At 39.0% G+C, this 18,001-nt stretch overlaps 1 protein-coding gene across 5 annotated transcripts in view; it reads right to left on the minus strand.

Annotated features, from left to right (window-relative positions):
• Nucleotides 1-18,001, minus strand: part of LOC147911620 (neuroligin-4, X-linked) — a 295,702-nt gene that overhangs the window by 225,709 nt on the left and 51,992 nt on the right. For 3 of the 5 annotated variants that reach the window (XM_087427908.1, XM_087427910.1, XM_087427909.1), the window contains exon 4: nucleotides 4,765-5,568. In XM_087427908.1, coding sequence (XP_087284034.1) covers nucleotides 4,765-5,236 — 472 coding nt within the window. In that variant the 5' untranslated portion in view covers nucleotides 5,237-5,568. Of the gene's footprint in view, nucleotides 1-4,764; nucleotides 5,569-18,001 lie in introns of those variants that run through there. The other 2 variants (XM_087427912.1, XM_087427911.1) reach the window with 1 other exon arrangement.

Here is an 18,001-nt window from a genome sequence, read left to right on the forward strand (position 1 = left end):
AGAACTGTCAGAAATTATGATCCCCTGCTCCCATTTCTTGAGCCGAATGCTCCACTACCATAGTAAATAATTATGTTATAGATAATACACATTTTTTATAGATTGGATTAATATACATATTAGACCCAATATGTGTATGCAATTTAGCTGGAATGTTCTGGTTCTCTTTTCTACTATTAATTATGTTCCACCAACATCAGACTGCAGAAAGGTTCTACGTGCAAGATACTAGACTAACCACTTCATATGGATTATTGTCTCCCAGCTCACCTCCATTTTACACACAAAGAAACTGAGGCGTGTACAAGCCAAGTAACTAGCCCACAATCACTCAACTGGTAAGGGCACGAGCTGGCATTTGAACCCAGGTAGGGAGGTTCTTGACCATTCTTCTAAGCTGAGCTTGAGGAGTAAACCAAATTTACATTAAAAAGGGTAGAGAAAAGAAATCTGCACCCCCATGTTCATAGCAGCATTAGTCACAATAGCCAAGCCATGGAAACAACCTAAGTGTCCACTGATGGTTGAATGGATAAAGAAATTGTGGTATACATATATGATGGATTATTATTCAGCCATAGAGAAGAAGGAAATCCTGTTATTTGTAACACCATGGATGGACCTTGAGGGCATTATGCTAAGGGAAGTAAGTCAGACAGAGAAAGACAAATACCGTACGATCTCACTTATATGTGGAATCTAAAAATTTTTTAAAAACTCATAAAAAACTAGATCAGATTTGTGGTTACCAGAGGCAGGGTGGGGGGTGGGGATGGGATTGGATGAAGGTGGTCAAAGGTACAGAGTTCCAGTTATAAGATAAATTAGTCCTGGGGATGTAAAGTACAGCATGGTGACTACAGTTAACACTGCTATATGATGTATAGAAAAGTTGTTATGAGAGTAAATCCTAAGAGTTCTCATCACAGAGAAAAAAATTTTTTTCTTTTTTTGGTTGCTCTTTTTATTGTATCTATATGAGATGATGGATGCTAACTAAACTTATTGTGGTAATTATTTCCAATATATGTTAAGTCAAACTATCATGCTGTACACCTTAAACATATACAGTGATGAATGTCAATTATATCTCAATAAAACTGGAAACAAAAAAGAATTTACTGACATTACATCACAAAATAAATTCATCCAAAAACTTTTTTAAAAATGTAGAGAATAGATTTACCCAGAATAGAACAGATCTTGAGGTCTAGAGGGAAGGAGTGGGGAGCCCAGAAGATTTTGCTAACACTAATGTAAGTAGGAAAAGAAGCCATTTATAGGTACAACTGCCACCATGAGTAAGATTTTGTCGAGACAGATAAGAAAAGAGGTCAATTTGGATACTTTATGTCCTTCAATGACATCTATTCTGGAAATACGTTTTAGATACCTGGGAAAATGTAAATGTTCCTTCATTCCTTTCCTGTGTAAAGTCGGTGTATCTTTGAATATGATATTTAGTAGGATTTGCCATAGGGCTATATTAACACAAAAAACAAAAGGTTGGGTATCCACTCTATAGGGTTTAAGCCTCACATTGGCAAAATGTCTGCCCAGCAATTGGAATCGATTTTGTCTCCTCAATATGCATGAGGGAGAGCAGCAACCCTCATTTTAACTACTCAGCGTTAAGATGAGGGTTTTCTACCAGTAATTCTTGAGGTAGAAAGGGAAGTAACTGAATTAGAATCTCAGAATGGGTAGGTGCTCAAAAAGCTCAAAACAACTCTTCAGCTGTAACTTTGTTTTCAATTAGGGTATATACTTGACTATGAATTTAAAGGGTGGCAAAACTCTGTGTTAGGTTTTTATTGCTGCTGTAACACACTGCCACAAAAGTTGTGGTTTCAAGAGCACACGTATTATATTACAGTTCTGAAGGTTGGAGTCCTACTGGGCTCAAATCAAGGTGTCAGCAGGGCTGTCCTGCTTTCTGGGGGTTCAAAGAGAGAATCCATTCCTCGTCTATTCCAGCTTCTAGAGGCTGCCAGATTCCTTGCCTCCTGGCTCCCTCTCATCCTCAGAGCCAACAGTGGCCCGTTGTGTCTTTCTTAGATTGTTTCACTCTGGCTCTAATCTCCTCTTTTTCCTCTGTTTTCCACGACTAAGGGTCTTTGTTATTAAATACTGGGCCCACCCAGATCATCCAGGATATATTCCCCCTATTTTAAGGTCAACTGATAAGGAAATATAATTCCATCTGCAAATTTAACTCCGCTTTGCCATGTAACAACATATTCACAGATTCCAGGGATTAAGATTTGTGCATCTTTGGGGAGTCATTATTCTGCCTACCACAAGTGTCTGTTTCTCAAAATTAGAAATTCTTGTCTGTGTTGCAGTCCCAACATCTAAAGCACAGCTGGCACATGATAGGTACTCAGAACTATTTTTGGTAGCGAAGTAAAGTTGTCTTTGCTCATTACCCTTACCTTCTGATCAATGCAGAAAGAAAGACGAATCTAAAAAACAGAGTATCAAGTGGAATTTTGAATTCCAAATATCCAATATTGCTCTCTACACCGTTAATTAAATGCACTGAAATGATTAATTGCTCTGATAAGATGGTTCCTAAAGGAAGTTCTTTGGAGGAATTAGCATGATACCACATTTTCAATGTGTTATTATAGAAGTAAAGTTTCTTCATTTAGTTAATAGCCAATAGTTAAATATCTAAATCTCCACATTGATTCTCAAATTGATGCAAATATCTAAAAAAAAAAAAAAAAAAACACAAAATTCCCTACCCAACAGGCTGTGATTTGTTGTTTGTGCAAACATACAGGCATGTAGCTTCACTCATTAGCAAAATTCTATTATTTACATATTATACAGATACGGAGTCTACATTTTCAGCCCCTATCGGATTTCTGACTTTTCTTGTCAAGATCATGTGAGATGTACGCAAAAGTGCTCTAAAAAACCTAAAGACATACACAAGAGGCACTGGATTTATTCTTAAGTGAGGATTGCTTTTCCATCAGGTAGCATTTTTCACATTTTTATATTCCCAAATTCCTGTTCAACACTGAATCGCAATGAAATGGTCAAATTGTTTATGATTTCAATCCACACAATTGCACATCTATGGTTCTGTCATCAAGGAAGCTATTGATTTTTCTTCATAGGTGGTCTAATTTGATCCAGCCTCTCATAGAGGGAGGCATTCTATTTGAAGCGCATTCATTGTTTGTGAGGTGAGCTCTATGAAGTCCCCAGCTGGTAGACACGAGCATGTCAAATGTACTATGAAAGCAATTTTAAACCTTTATCCTGTTTCGTTTCTTTCCCTTCTCTTTCTGTCTTTCCTTCATTATAGTTTATATTTGAATAGTTCATTATGAGCAAGATCATGACCCAGGTGGCTTCTGAAATGAGAAGTCTCACTGGTTTTGGATGCAGTTATCCATCTTTTCGCACATGCACAAAGCCGTTGCCCAGGGACTGTTCCGCACTTAGGCGGCTCAGTGTGCTGCATGGAACTACGGCAGGCAAATGTCAGTTTAACTCCTTGAATCACATTCAGTCCTAGACTTTACAAGGTAATTGTGTGATCTGTCGCCATAACGACAAGGGCCACATGCCAGAAGCTACTAATATAATGAAGAGCGGTCCTTTAATTTCTTTCTCTGGGCGTTCTTTGTGATTTCAATAACAGACAACCCTAGCCTGGTTTTTCATGACACTCTGCTTAAACTACCTTCTAGTATTGACATGGAGAAGGCAGATGGGATACAACTTTGGAGATACAACTTTTCCAAGGACTAAAGGAAAAAAATGAAAAGAAATTTCTCCATCAGAGTTACTAAGGACACACTTTAGTTTCTATAGTAGATGATGTCTATGATTCCTACAAATTACTTCTTTAAATTCCAGTAAGATTTCATTCTATGCTTCTCTTTCTCCTCGTCTAAAAATAGCCTATGGAAATGGTAAATGAGAAGTGTGATATCATTGTAGGATAACTTTAATCTGGTTAGTCTTTATAAAAATATTAATTTGAAATCTACACGGACAAAGAGATACCCACATTTTACTAGCATTGTATTAATTAATATTAACATTATTGTTTTTACAGATTTTCACTGTTGTGTTGGCAGAAAGAAATAGGCCATTTTGTTTAAGCAAGTACATTATTTTCTAACGGAGCTAGAATCATCTGACAACACACATTTGCCATTTGATTGCAGTGAATATTGGAAAAAAACAAGGTCCAAATTTATGTTAACAACATGGATTCTAAATAATGAAATTCAACTGTTTTATGAAATATCCCTTGCTTGTGTATTTAAGACAATTAGGGGTTCCTTTCAAGACTCAAAAAAAAAAAAAAAAAAAAGAGTGCTAAAATCTTAAGGCATTGAAGCAAGAGGAACCATTCTTTGTAATTTTCAGTTTGCTAACTTAAGCATGATAATGTTCTTAATTCTATTATTTTCTATAGGTTTATTCCTTTAGAGATGATTCAGGTTTAACATCAACACTACACACTCGCACTGGTTGTCATCTGCAAATAAACACCATAACAATGCTAAAAAGGCAATATATGACAATAGTTAGTCCTCAATTATAGTATTGTCCATCAGCTAGATGCTCAGTAAATACAAGTGGAACAAATGATAAGTTAACGGGAATAACTGTATTAGGAATATGAGAAAAAATAAATGGGTTATAGAAAATACCATGCACAGGTCACCTCTTGGCAAATCTCCCCGAGACTGAGTGAGCAGGTGTTGTTTTCTCTTTCAAAAAAGTACTTACCATCCTCCGTGGGCACGTAGATGTTTAAGTAAAGGCAGTCTTCATTTTGATCTTGCACGTAGGTCATTAAAGTATCCAGATTGGCGGTAAACCATATGGGCAGCATGTCATGCAAGAGAGACCTCTCATCCAGGTGTTGGGGGCACACAGCAGCAAACTGGGTGGCATTTCGAACCCCAGTCCATGAAGATGGGGGTTCTGGGGGCTGAAACCGTCTCTCTCCAGTGGGAGGCGAGGCATAAGGGACCCCCAAGTATTGCTCCACTGGACCCAAAATCTCATTGGGCAATGGTGTTCTTAGACCCCGGATTTTGCCGTAATTTGTGTTGACAACCGGATACTGTGCCTGGCAGTCAATGAGCGTGAACTTAATGGCAAGAGCGGTTATCCACAGGAGAACATTGGAGTTCAACATGACGCAGACTGGGGTGAAGAACAATGGAAGCCATAACAGTCTCTTGGGTCTCGACATTGTTCACTTCCACATTCGCAGGTGTCTGTGGCATACAACTCAGAGCAAACAAAGCCGTGAAGCAAGTTCTTGGAGAGAGAGGGCTTTCCAGGGAGGAAAAGACCCAGGAGAGGGGACAGGCTTGCTAGGAAGCCTCTCAGATGGGTCATAGACAGAGCCCAATGTTAAGAACAAACCCAGTGGTTTTCTTGGCAGCCCATTGCGAGAGAGCGGTCCTCCCTTAATTCCGGAACCAGCTTCCAGCAAAAGCGAGGCTCCAAGGAAGTGGCGACCATCCAACACCTCCCAAGGGCAATGATTCCTTATGAAAACTCCAAGGCAGAGCAGTCAGCCTAGTGGGAAAAGAAAGCAGACAAGGATAATGAAGCCAAAACAACTGTCACCTAAGCCATTCGCTTTCTCTTCCATGCAACCCTCAACATCACTCCATGAAATTCTTATTCACTCATGAATTTGTATAATGGCGTCTCCATGTAGTAGAATCTAGCAAGCACGTCACTTGTCTTAATTCTTGCTGTGTGCCCATCACCTGAAACTATGCCTGACATTTGGGAAACACTCAACAAATCTGTGTTGAATGAACAAACAAATCCCCAAAAGTTATACATGTTACACGATAACTGTAACGACATCTCCCAATTTCACTATTATTTACAAGATTGGCCCATCGATGGATAGGTACTTCCAAATCACTGTCTCTCAGATGTTTTAGGAAACTCACTTTTTCCTAAAATGATATTCATGGAGCTCTAAAAGTTTTCTGGGACAGGGAAAATGGAAGCCTGTATCTGGGCCAAACTGGCTTCACAGCATGTCGATATTTATCGTATAACACAAAGGGAACATCACCTAATGGAAAGAGTCTAGACTTTGAATATTAATCCTTCTTGGGCTACTCAATGGCACATGTTTTTAGGCTATATACACCAGAGCCCTGAATCTCAGCTTCCTTGTAAAACACTGAACAAGATGGTGCATTTCAACTACATGCTCTAGTGCTTGTCACATCCACACATCATTCATAATTAAAAGTGTTGATACAGCTCTTCTGACTTTCATGTAAAGCACTGCATGCCTTTGAGGGTAAACCCTGCAGCCCATTTAAAAAGCTTATGGTACATTTGAGCCTGGGAGGAGTCAATGGCTAAAGAGTCCCTCCTCAGTTTGTCTTGACGTAGATCCTACGACTCTTACTAAATGAATCATACCTCCCATGACATTGAAGAATGTTGTGCACTAGTGAAGAGTGTCATAAATGATCCATTAGGGACAGAAAACATTTCATTAGGTGTTGCAAGGAGTATACCTTTAAACACAGAATTTTTCAACTCCCAAATAGACAAAGGCATGTGTAAGTACACTGTGGGTTATTCAGAGTCTATCTGGACTAGAATACAATTATGCATTTCATTTAAGTGAACAGTTGAGCAGAATATGTCAAACAGCTAATTTTTGGAAAAATGAAACATATCAGAGCTGGTTCTATCATGGAGCTATAGTAGCCTTGGGGGAAATTCTGTGGTCCATGACATCCTGGGCCAAGCTAACCAGAGTTGAATGAAGATACACTAAAAATCTAGATTGTAACATTGCAAGTGAAAAATAGCATCAGGCCAAATGGCTGATTTATGTGTTTGCTTCTCTCTTTGAATTCTACCATAGACAACACTTGGATTTCTGCCACACCGTGATCCAATTTCTGAATAATTAAGAGACAGACAAGAACAAGAAAGAGGTGATGACATGTTTGGAATCTTCTGTTTTCCTGAAAGCCCTTCTGCTTTTGAATCAGCGTTAGTTCTTCTTTCCGGAGCCTTCCTCAATGATAATAGGAGACGCCATTAATTTCTGATTCTGACAGACATGGGTCCTGGAATACTACCTCTGTGAGCTGAGGGAAGTGAGTCGACCTCTCCGGGCATGTAAATGGCGTGTCATACCTTCTTCATGGGGCTGTGGTGAACATTAAGTAAGGCAATATGCAAAGGTACAGGGCAGAGAAAACACTCACTCAATAAATATAAAACACTGGGATTTTGGACACAGACCTGCTTAAAAACTCCCAGGTACGGGGACAAAATGCACAGACTCTGGAGTCAGCCCACTGCTGGCATTGAGCAGGTCTAGAACAAGTCATTTAAATTCTTTAAGCCTCCCTTTATTGGTCTGTTTATATCTGTGTGGGGATTAAATGAGATAGTCCACACAAAGCTTCCCACAGACCCTGGAATGCAGAGTTCAATAACGGTAGAATTCAGTTGGTGGATTTGTATCACAGCTTACAGAGTCCACACCGTGAGGAACTCTGGCCCACTCCATCAACGCTCCAACTCAAAATGGATGAGAGTATCTACAAGTCACACGCTCGTTAAGACTGCCCAAGCGGGGTCACACCTAGACTTCATGATTGAACGCTATGATCAAGTCTCTCCTCTGTCTAAACCCACCTGCCCACACAGTTCTGAGGGTCAGAGAGGGATCATGAACCAGCATAACCTCAGAGAAGGGGTCTGGGGGCATCTGAGCACTTACTAGGTCTAGGTTAGGTGTGCATAACATTCATAAGTTCAGAGCTACCTTTTATATTTCCTTGTTTTTTGAAATTTAGCTAATTTGAGCAAAAGTAATAAAAACTAAAGCCCACAGTCTCTCAGCCTTGGCACTGTTGACATTTTGAAGCACACAGCTCTTTGTGACGGGGGCTGTCCAGTGCATCATACGATGTTTAGCAGCCTCCCTGGTCTCCACCTATCAGATGCCAGGAGGACTCCTCTCCCAGTTTCAACAATCAAAAATGTCTCCAGACATTGCTAAAAGATCCCGGGGGGCAAAATGACCCCAGGAGGAGAACCACAGGTCTAAGTCATCAAGTATGGAATTACAGTGGCCATATAAATGATTAAGGCATCTGTGGGTACATTTAAAGATTATAATGAATGGCACTATATATGTGTTTGTGTGTATATATAGATGTATGCATGTGTGTGTGTATGTGCATGACATGTTCAAATGTTTGACAACTTTAAAAGTTTTAGCATTACCAGTAATGAACATTTTGAAAATAAACCTATCAAATATGCATCATCATCACTTAAAAAAATCCCTATAAATTTAACCAACCAATACACTTGGAGACCAAAAAAAAAAAAAAAAAGACCTCCCATGTAAGTGTCACATACTGAAAGATTTCACAAGGGGTGCAAGGTTGTTATATATACATATACCATATGTATATATTTAATATATCTTACATATAATACATGTATTTGTATATTACATATATTTTGTATAACATATATTTATATATATATATTTAATTTTCCCAAATTAAAAGGAAGATACTACAAAAAGAATTCTCTGAATAAAAAATTTTAGGGAGAAAAAGTAAAAACTATAACTTCATCGAACACAATTTGGGAGTTAAGCAGGACTTCATAGCATGTTCTCTGCAAAGTCTGCATGAACAGGAATATTTCAGAGTGGCATTTCGACTTGATTGATGACTTGATTGGGTATTTTAGAACAATTCTCCACAGGGCAGTCATTCTGTCTGAGGCTGTAATTAACATGAGGCTCAAACAACTCAGGCTTATCAGACTATAAACAAGTCAAAATAAAAATTGCCATAAATATCTCCCCAAAGCGCACATCACTCAAATTGAGATTGGTTTAATTTGAAAACAGATATTTCATTAAAGTGAGCCTGAATGAAATTTATTTTGGTATTTTGACCTCGTAAGGAATAAAATCCCTTCTCCTGGGTGTTCACGGTCTTAGCGTTCCGTGGCCGTGAAACATGTGCATTAGAAGACAGAGAACTTTGTGGATGCATCTTCAAAAAAACAGACAAAAGAGAGGATAAATGAGGTGGAAGCCCTCCTCTTCTTGTGTTACTCTCAGCTACGTTGAAGGCTTGGGACTCACTGAAGTATGTGCTGCCAAGAGCCTGCTGACAAGAGGCACTCGGAAGATTCACTTTCATCTCGCATTTGGAAGCATCCAGAAAACGAGAACAGCTGATCCTGGTCCTTGCCCAAATTAATGAGCTTGTACAGCAATCCTCCTATACCGTTTACTAGGAAAGCCTATAATAGCTATTCCCAAAACTCAGTGCAACATGTAGACATCTCGCATTTTCCTTTTCTTTTGTTTCTGGTGAGAACACCAACTTTTTATGGTACCTAAGTGGGTGTGGTTTATCTTTTGTTCCAGAGCACAGAGTTCTACCCTGAGGTGGCACTGTGTACCTGTTATTTACATGTACAACCTCCGCTTTGTGCATGGGTGTGTGGGCTTATCTCACACACACACACACACACACACACACACATATACACCCCCTCTTAGTCCCTATCCAAGATTCACTCGATGCCAGCAATCAGCCAATTAGTACATTTTTGCATATATTTTAATATTCTGGTCTTGACTTTCTCTCCTAGATGGGCAAGGTTACAATCCGTTGTCTTCTGTCAAATCTTAAAGTTCTTTGGCCATTCATCTATGTAGTTTCTATTAGTTCTAAAAATCAGATCCAATAAAAATCCACCATTTTGAACCATGAAGCTTAGATGTAAATAAAGTATTTGGAAAATAAAATAAAGATGCCAAATGTACTATCTTCAAGGTGGTACTGTGCCCAGTGGAGGCTCAAGTCATCAATTGCATCACCTCCCTCACCATTTCTGTTCTTCCACTGAAGTTTAATGAGTCAGGAACACATATGAGCCACAGCAATAGGAACTGGAGTTTTCGACAAGAGGCAGAACACAGACTAAACCCAGGAGAAAGACTTAACGGCTTATATGTGGTCCAGTCAAGACTGCTTGGATAGAAAGATACTCGATACATATGTAGGTCAAAGATATGATCAGGAATAAAGCATGGGTTTTTCTAGAGCAAACTATGTGGATAACAGGACCCTACAGTGGCCACAGAGATAAGGCAACACCAAAACTTAATCACACGTCAATAAGTATTTCATAAAGATCACTATTCTAGGTTATGGGGACACAGTGGGAGGAAGTTCAGAATTCTTGCCCACTAGGAGCTTAGCTTCCCATGGAAGTATCCCTAAAAGTGGTGCTTGGTTTCTTATTCATCTTTTGTACATCTAAAGCTAGCACAAGGATTGGCATATTTAAAAGCTCATTAAATGCTTGACTTTGTGTGTCTAATTAAACTCTTATCAAACATGATTTCCAAATTTAAATCAAATAACTTGCAATTATCTCCAGAGTTTGTGTGGACCTCTCTCATCAAACTCAGTTGTATTTCTTCAAGGTCAAACTGTCATGTCTCCAGGAATACTGTCACTTAGATTGTGGTGCTCTGAAAAACCTCATTACTGAGCCCCTCAAACTGCCTCCATACTTTTGTTCCATATTTCAATAACTAGTACCATTATTTTTCTAGTTATGCAGGCTAAGCGCAAAGCCATCTTTGATGGCTGTCCTTCCATCATTCCATGCACAGTAAGTCCTCAAATCTGCTGAGGGTCTTAACATAGGACAAGACGCTTGACTTCATTCATTGCTGGGGAAACAGAGAAGAGATCACAAAAGATTAGAAAAATTCAAAAGACCAGTGGTACCAAGTGTTGACAAAGATGTGGAGCAATTAGAACTCCCATACCATGGTGGTGGAAATTAGTGCATCCAACTGGAAAACAATTTTGTGTTACACATGAAAGTAGAGCATGGAGAAGACTTTGGTGCATACACACACACACACACACACACACACATAAAATATACATATATGCTACATCTCTCCTATAGAGCTTCTTGAATATTTCTGTCAGGAGACATGCACAGGAATTTTCATTTATAGCAGTAGTCAAAACAGCAAAAGAATTGGAATAACCCAGATGTCCATTAACAGGAGAATAGATAAATAAATGTTGGCATATTAAAACAGAATACTACACAACAGTGAAAAATAAATAAGATGCAGATACATGTATTGTAATGGATAAATCTCAAAAAATAAAAAGCAAGTCACAAAAGAGCACATATGGTGTGATTTTATTAATATTATATTATGTAAAATAAACAGTCCCTTAGTAACAGCTAAATTGGTGCTAAAGTATAAAAATGGCAAGGTCATAATTAAAACTAAATTCTGGGATAGTAGCTGCCTCTGAGAGATGGGAGGGAAGCAACTCACATGGATATACAAAGATATTGGTAATGCTCTATCTGGTAGTTTGCCAGTGGGTATGTTTGTTTAATTTTTATTTTTAGTTATATATATTTTGCACACATTTATGACTACGATTCTTTTACAATGAAAATTTTAATCAAGAGATGCATATGTATATAGGTTTATCTATACAGGTTTGTCTTTATACAGGTTTGACTCAATACTTGATTTTCCCATGCACTACAAAAATACCTTAGATTTAAAAATCGAAGGAAAAACATAAACTGCTTTCTCCAAGGTTGTGTTACAAGCCCAAGGGAGTGGACCATCCACCCACATATTCCCTAAAAAGCACCAGGTTCCTGGCAGCATCACTAAAACAGAGAGTCAGGTCACCTAAGACTGCTACTGCCTTGGTCGCTAATTAACCAGGCGATCTTTGGCACACCAGTTAGTGCCCAGGGCTTCAGCTCCCTGGACCGCACAACGAGGGCTCGGACAAGGTGACCTCTTCAGTTGCCTTCAGCCTGAGGATTCCCTGAGACCTCAGATGATGATCCTCAGAACAGAGTGTACATGAAATACGGAAGCCAGTGGGAACAGAAGATTTTCCAGTGAGGTGGGAAGCCATAACTTAAGTGAGACAATTGGTACTGAAGAACATGAAAAGGCTTATTGTGTCAGAAGCAGCTAGAGTTAGTCCTACAGCCATATTCTTAAAAATGTATTTTTCAATTCCACACAAGCTATAAAAATGTCACCAGATTAACATTTACCTGAATTCGACATCAAGATTCAGAATGAATGTTTTGTTTTCCCCAATATTCTTTGTACTAATTGTACTATACAAATAGCCCATTCCATTCTTCTCAAATCTAACTATATGGAGTTATTTCACAAGAGTTTCCACTTGGATTATGTATATATATATATATACTATTGCATGTATACAAGTTTTTAAAAATATCTATGTCTACATCCAAACTAATAATATAATGTGATGTGTGTGTGTGTGCGTACATGTGCGTGTGTATCTCCAAACTAACCCACTGAAATATTAAGCTCCTTAGGTTCAAGAATTGTGCCTTCTCCATTCTCTGTACATCTCCACAGTGCCTTGTTCTATGCCCTTTATTCTACAGATAACCAATGTTATATGTGATGCTGATTATCCTTTTTCAGGTAGATTGCTCCAAACATGAGCAATGTGAAGAATAAGAGGCTCAAATACACACGGTTAAGCACCGAAACGCTTACTCATCCATGCATTAAGTATCTGGCAGGCAGTGTGGGTCAATGGTTAGGAACATGTCCTCTGGACTTGGACTGCTTAGATTCAAACCTCAGCTCTAACTTTAACTGCATTGGTGACCACAGAGAAGGGTGTAAACCATCAATGCCTCTATTTTCTTACCTATAAAATGGGCATAGTAACAGAATGTAAGTCATGGATATCACCGCATGTGCTATTGTATGTGTGTGGAAAGATACACGTGTGTGAATACGTACACATACACTTACATAGTATATATAAATACACATATGCATGTGTATGTGTATATAAACGTATATAAATTTAGAACAAGAAGTATCTGCCAAAGAAATGTTAGCTAATTATAATTACTTACAGAGGTTCTACTAAGTGCTTCTGCTCTGAAATCCACTTTGGTAAATATAAAGATACACCAATCAAATTCCCATCTAAATATAGTCTACACTCTGGTTGATGAGATAAAGCCTGTATTTAAAATGACCACAATTAGGCAAGCGTATGGTCCATTTCCTCCCACCCCCTCTCCTACTGTGGGACACTGAGCTTGTACAGGATTTGGGGTGGAGTGTCTAAGAGATGTGTTTAAAATTTTAGACATGTAGAGAGATTCTACATGTCTACATATCCACAAAGGGGTTCTGTAAGATAGTAACCAAGGAGTTAAGCATTGAAATTCAAGAATGTGAATACAAGCCTACCAAGATTTATAGAGAGCGGGAAAGATGATACCAGAAGGAAGGCTCACATTATGTCATAGTTACTTCCTAAATGTTTACATTCATCGCTAGACTATGAGCAATCTAAGGGCAAAGATCATGGATGATTAATACTTGGAAAAGAGAAGATCCTCGGCAAAGGTTATTACACTAAAAGGGAGAGAAAATATGCAGAAGGAAGTCAGAAGGAACCTGGACATTGGCAAGGTCAGGTTTCACGATGTTCTCCTTAGCTCATCTCCTGTGGGTACCACAATAAACCCTTCCTCCCACCATCAGCTACAGTCACGTTCCCAACATAAACTTCCTTTGAGCCCCATGATCTTGCCCCTGTGAATTTTGCCTATAAGAATTTTATCGTGAAGAGAGAGTCTTGGATTCCTTCTCTGAGGTAGTAGTAGAAAGTGTTAGTCTTTGGCGCTTGACCAATTTCAGCAAAACCTAATTTTAAAAAAGGGTTCAGATCCAGATCTGAAGATATATTTATCTGCGTCTCTGCAAGCAAAGTAAGGAATCCCAGATGCCAGGCCCGATTAATACCATTAACCATAAAAGGCTTTATCATTGCTGTAGAAGGTGGGCAGAAAAAATCTTAATTATCGAAAGGAATGTTTAAGAGAGGGGAAGTTGAGTGAGTTCTCCTGCAAAGGAAAACTACAAGTTGGAGTTAAAAAAGAGTGATCCATTTATAAACAGCACAGTTTGACCTGGAGTTAGTACCTTAGAGGTGGTGGGACCACCCTGTCAGATGGTGGGTCAGCAGATAGATGGCTGAACACTTGGACACTTTGAGGTCAGTGTAGACAAAAAAACTGTATACTCCCAATTGGGAGACAACACTAAGAACCATCTCAGGTGATAATGGTAAGTCTCTGTGGGTCTTAATAAGTAGCTTTGAAACTGCTGTTCATCTACGAAGGCACGGTGCAACATCTGAAATGGAGAACATTTTCAAAAATTTCCCGAGACACCATCCAGGACCCAAGGACCAGTTCAATCTTATGTAATCCCAGCTGGAGTGCCCCACTTTTTCTCTGAAACATGTATCCTATTTGCCTGTAGGATACTTCATCTCACAGGGAAGGCTGCTTCATCTTATATGGAAGACCCTGTATTTCAGAAATTACTATTTCAGTGTGATATTCACCCTGACAGTTCACACACTACTCTCATGTGTTTCTGATGGTGTAGGGTCACTTGAAATGACAAGGTTATGTGTAAGGCTGTGGGTTACTTAATAATTCTTTTTCTACACATTTTACTTCCTGAGCATGACTCTGTACAACTCCCAGGAAAGATTTGTCTTCAGTCTTGAACCCCACCACCTCCACCCATTCGCCAAAATGCTTCCTCTGAATCGCCCTAAATGGAAATATCAATTCATTAAAACAGACTCTTCCGCAGTGGCTGAGACACTCCAGAGGGGTTTCCTGTCTTGGGACCAGAACCTAACTGAGATGGACTTTCCATCTCTGGGAAATGATCGAGGCTTCCAAGATCTGGAGTAGAGGAAAGAGGCTTCTCTTGAAAAGCTTTGTGTCTCACATTAGCATGGGAAGGGAGAAGAGGAGGAAAAAAAAAAGTGCCAAAGGAAGGATAAGGTTCAGGAAGGAAGGAAAGAATAAGAAGTTTGAAGTCAAGAGACAGGATCAGGGTACAGTCAAGAATATATGACAGGGCTCAAAGGCATCTCCTTGCAGATCTACCTCCAAAGGCTTATGAACATTACAACAAGGCAAAACTCCTTGAAATGGAAAACGTATTTTGCCAATAAAGGCGGTAAAACAACATTCAATGATAATTGCTCTTGAGACTTTAAAGTCTTTTAAATAAAAATGATAGGAAGATTTAATCCTTTCCTTACTTAGTAGGAAGATTCCTTACTTTCTTTTTCAACACAAAAAGAATTCTCATACTCTATCCTCTATATTGGAACCTAATTATTCTTACATACCCCACTCTGGGCAGAATTCCCACCTACATATGCAGGTGTGAAAAAGAAAATCTGAATAAAATAAATAAATAACTTTCTCTTCTACCTAGTTCCAAATTCAGAGGTTCTCTACCCAGAGTCCATGACCTCTACTCTCAGCCAGATGTCGTTTAGTGGAACCCACAGGTTCCATAAACTAGAATAGACAAGAGAAATTGCATCTTTGTTTTCACTCAATATGAACTGAAATTTAGTATCTGCTTCAATGATGAGTGTAGGCATAACAAACACATACATACACACACACACACACTCAGTCATATTAGAAATCTCTGCAACTTTGTCCCCAGTAGAAATCACATGCATTTTTATATTAAATAATAAAATGCAGATATCTCAAATTACTTATATTCACCACTACTTTGAAATTGTGACACTTATGAGCCTCTTAACTAGATCTGATTATTTAATACGCAATAAAGAAATATATATTACTATGGCACATTTAAAAAATATCTTGATAACTATTTCAATAAAACTGTTTTTCTTTTAAGTTTATCTTATGTTATGACTTAAAAATATTATTTTCAGAAAGGGTGTATATTTTTCACCAAAGCGACAAAGGCGTCTGACACACACATGAAGCATGCAGGGCTAAGAACCCTTGACTAATTGCCAAACTGTTGATACCACCTGCATTTCCAACAATCATTACCTGGTGGGTGGAGCAAAGGTTACAGGACAGCTTTCTGCTGGTGGATAAGGTGGATGTGATGTTGGGTAAACGAAGACCATCTACTAAACTGTCTTGTACAAGGCTTCTCTGGCTCTTCATCCCTCCGTTTGGAAGACCTGCCCTTAGCATAAGTACTCCATGTGAATGAATGACCCTTACCCCCTCCTGGAGGTCTTGGCTTGCTCTGGTCAGATCCTTCCAGGTCTGGGAAGTCTTCCTGGGCATCACTCTCCAGAGATCTTTGATGGAACCTGAGAGCACCTCAGCTTGGCTTCCCTAGAGGCCAAAGCTGTGCCCACAAGTGACTAATAGGAACATTAGGGTTTCTCTCATCCAGGAAATTAAACATCTATCTAATGCCACTTGCCTACGGCAGGAGTAGGGCTCCTCTCCAAGACCAGGGCACCTCTAACCTCTGGAATGATTTCAGCAAAGACATGGTCCCTCTCTCTCTGAACCAAAGGCACTTAAATTTCAAACCTAAAATAAAGGAATGTTAAATACTAACATGTCTTTCTAATCATAGATACATAGAAAACAATTGCTAATGTAAATTTCCATTTGAAATACCACAGATTAATGGAGGAAGGGAAGACGGAAGATGAAGCGAAGTTAATTAATTCACCATTGGATGTTGTGTAGCCAGAGGGAGTCTCCACTCATTGAAGCCATGGAGACAAATTCCAGGGATGAACAGAATCCATGGAGGCATGCATAACCCCCCTGGTTCTCCACCTCCATCCTACCTATTCCCTACGTTCCATTTCCAAGGGGAAATATGACAAAAGGCTCAAGGTTACTTAAGCTATGGAGTATTTCAAAACAAATGGCAAATTCCGGAAACTCTAAAAGGGTAGGTCTATCACTTGCCTCTCTTGTGACTTGTAACCTGTACCACATCCCTTCTGAATCCCAAAACTCCCTCTAGCTTTTCTTAAATATATATATGGGAAGATTTCTTTCTCCCAGTCCCCTCTTTCTGTACAGGTAAGGATATAAAAAGGGGGATCTTTTTTTCCCTATGGTAATCAGATGTCACAGATTTTCTGCAATTAATGCTTTCCTTGGCTATTTTCAGACCTCTTATTAAGAGCTATTCTTTCACTCTGGCCTATTCCTCCTAAACCAATTACACCCAATTAAATCCTCTGCCGCGATTGTTCTGTTTCCCACATGTTTAATTATCCCTTAACAAGTCTCTGTAACAGCATGTTCTGTTCAACTGGCCCACCCCAGACGGTGTCACTGAGAGGATGTGATACACACATATATAAAATCTTGATGTTAAATTATCATCTGGCAAATTCCCCTGCGTGGAAATCTACCAACAGGAAGAGTGCCATTTTAAGACTAGGTTCTTAATGCAACTTCAAATATCGGAGCACAACAGGCTGATTGTGTCAAGGAGGTTTTAAAACAACAAATACAAAACAATTTGCCTCCGTGAAGTAGATTCTTTGAATTAATTAGGTCGTTAGGAAAACAGACAGAATTTATGGCAGCCCAGATAGCTGGCTTCAACATGTATTAGCAAATAAATTTCACGTGTGTGTGTGTGTGTGTGTGTGTGTGTGTGTGTATAGCTGCTTCTCCAAGATTTTTACAGACTAGATTAAAATTACAATCCCACTTCCAATGAGGCCACTTCGATGTTTAATGTTATTTCAAAAGTTAAGAGCTTGTAGAAATACACTAAAGAAAATAAAAAATTCATTAGCTTTAAGGATATTCTAAAAAAGTAAATTTAGGAAGCCAAAACTCATAATAGGTAAAGAAACATCAGACGAGGCGGGATGGAGACATGGCCCTTCTGGAAATACGCTGGTTTTCATCGGAAGGGACCTCAAGGCAGGACAGAGCACAGGCGTCTCCAACAGAGAAAGGAACAAATGAGCACATTCTACCGACATCAATCATCAGAAAAACAGACTCAAGGATAAGATCGTGTCATATGGCCAGCTCTAAA

This window comes from Ceratotherium simum, chromosome Y (assembly GCF_057802395.1).
Source record: "Ceratotherium simum simum isolate JZ-2026a chromosome Y, ASM5780239v1, whole genome shotgun sequence".
Classification (NCBI taxonomy): Eukaryota; Metazoa; Chordata; class Mammalia; order Perissodactyla; family Rhinocerotidae; genus Ceratotherium; species Ceratotherium simum.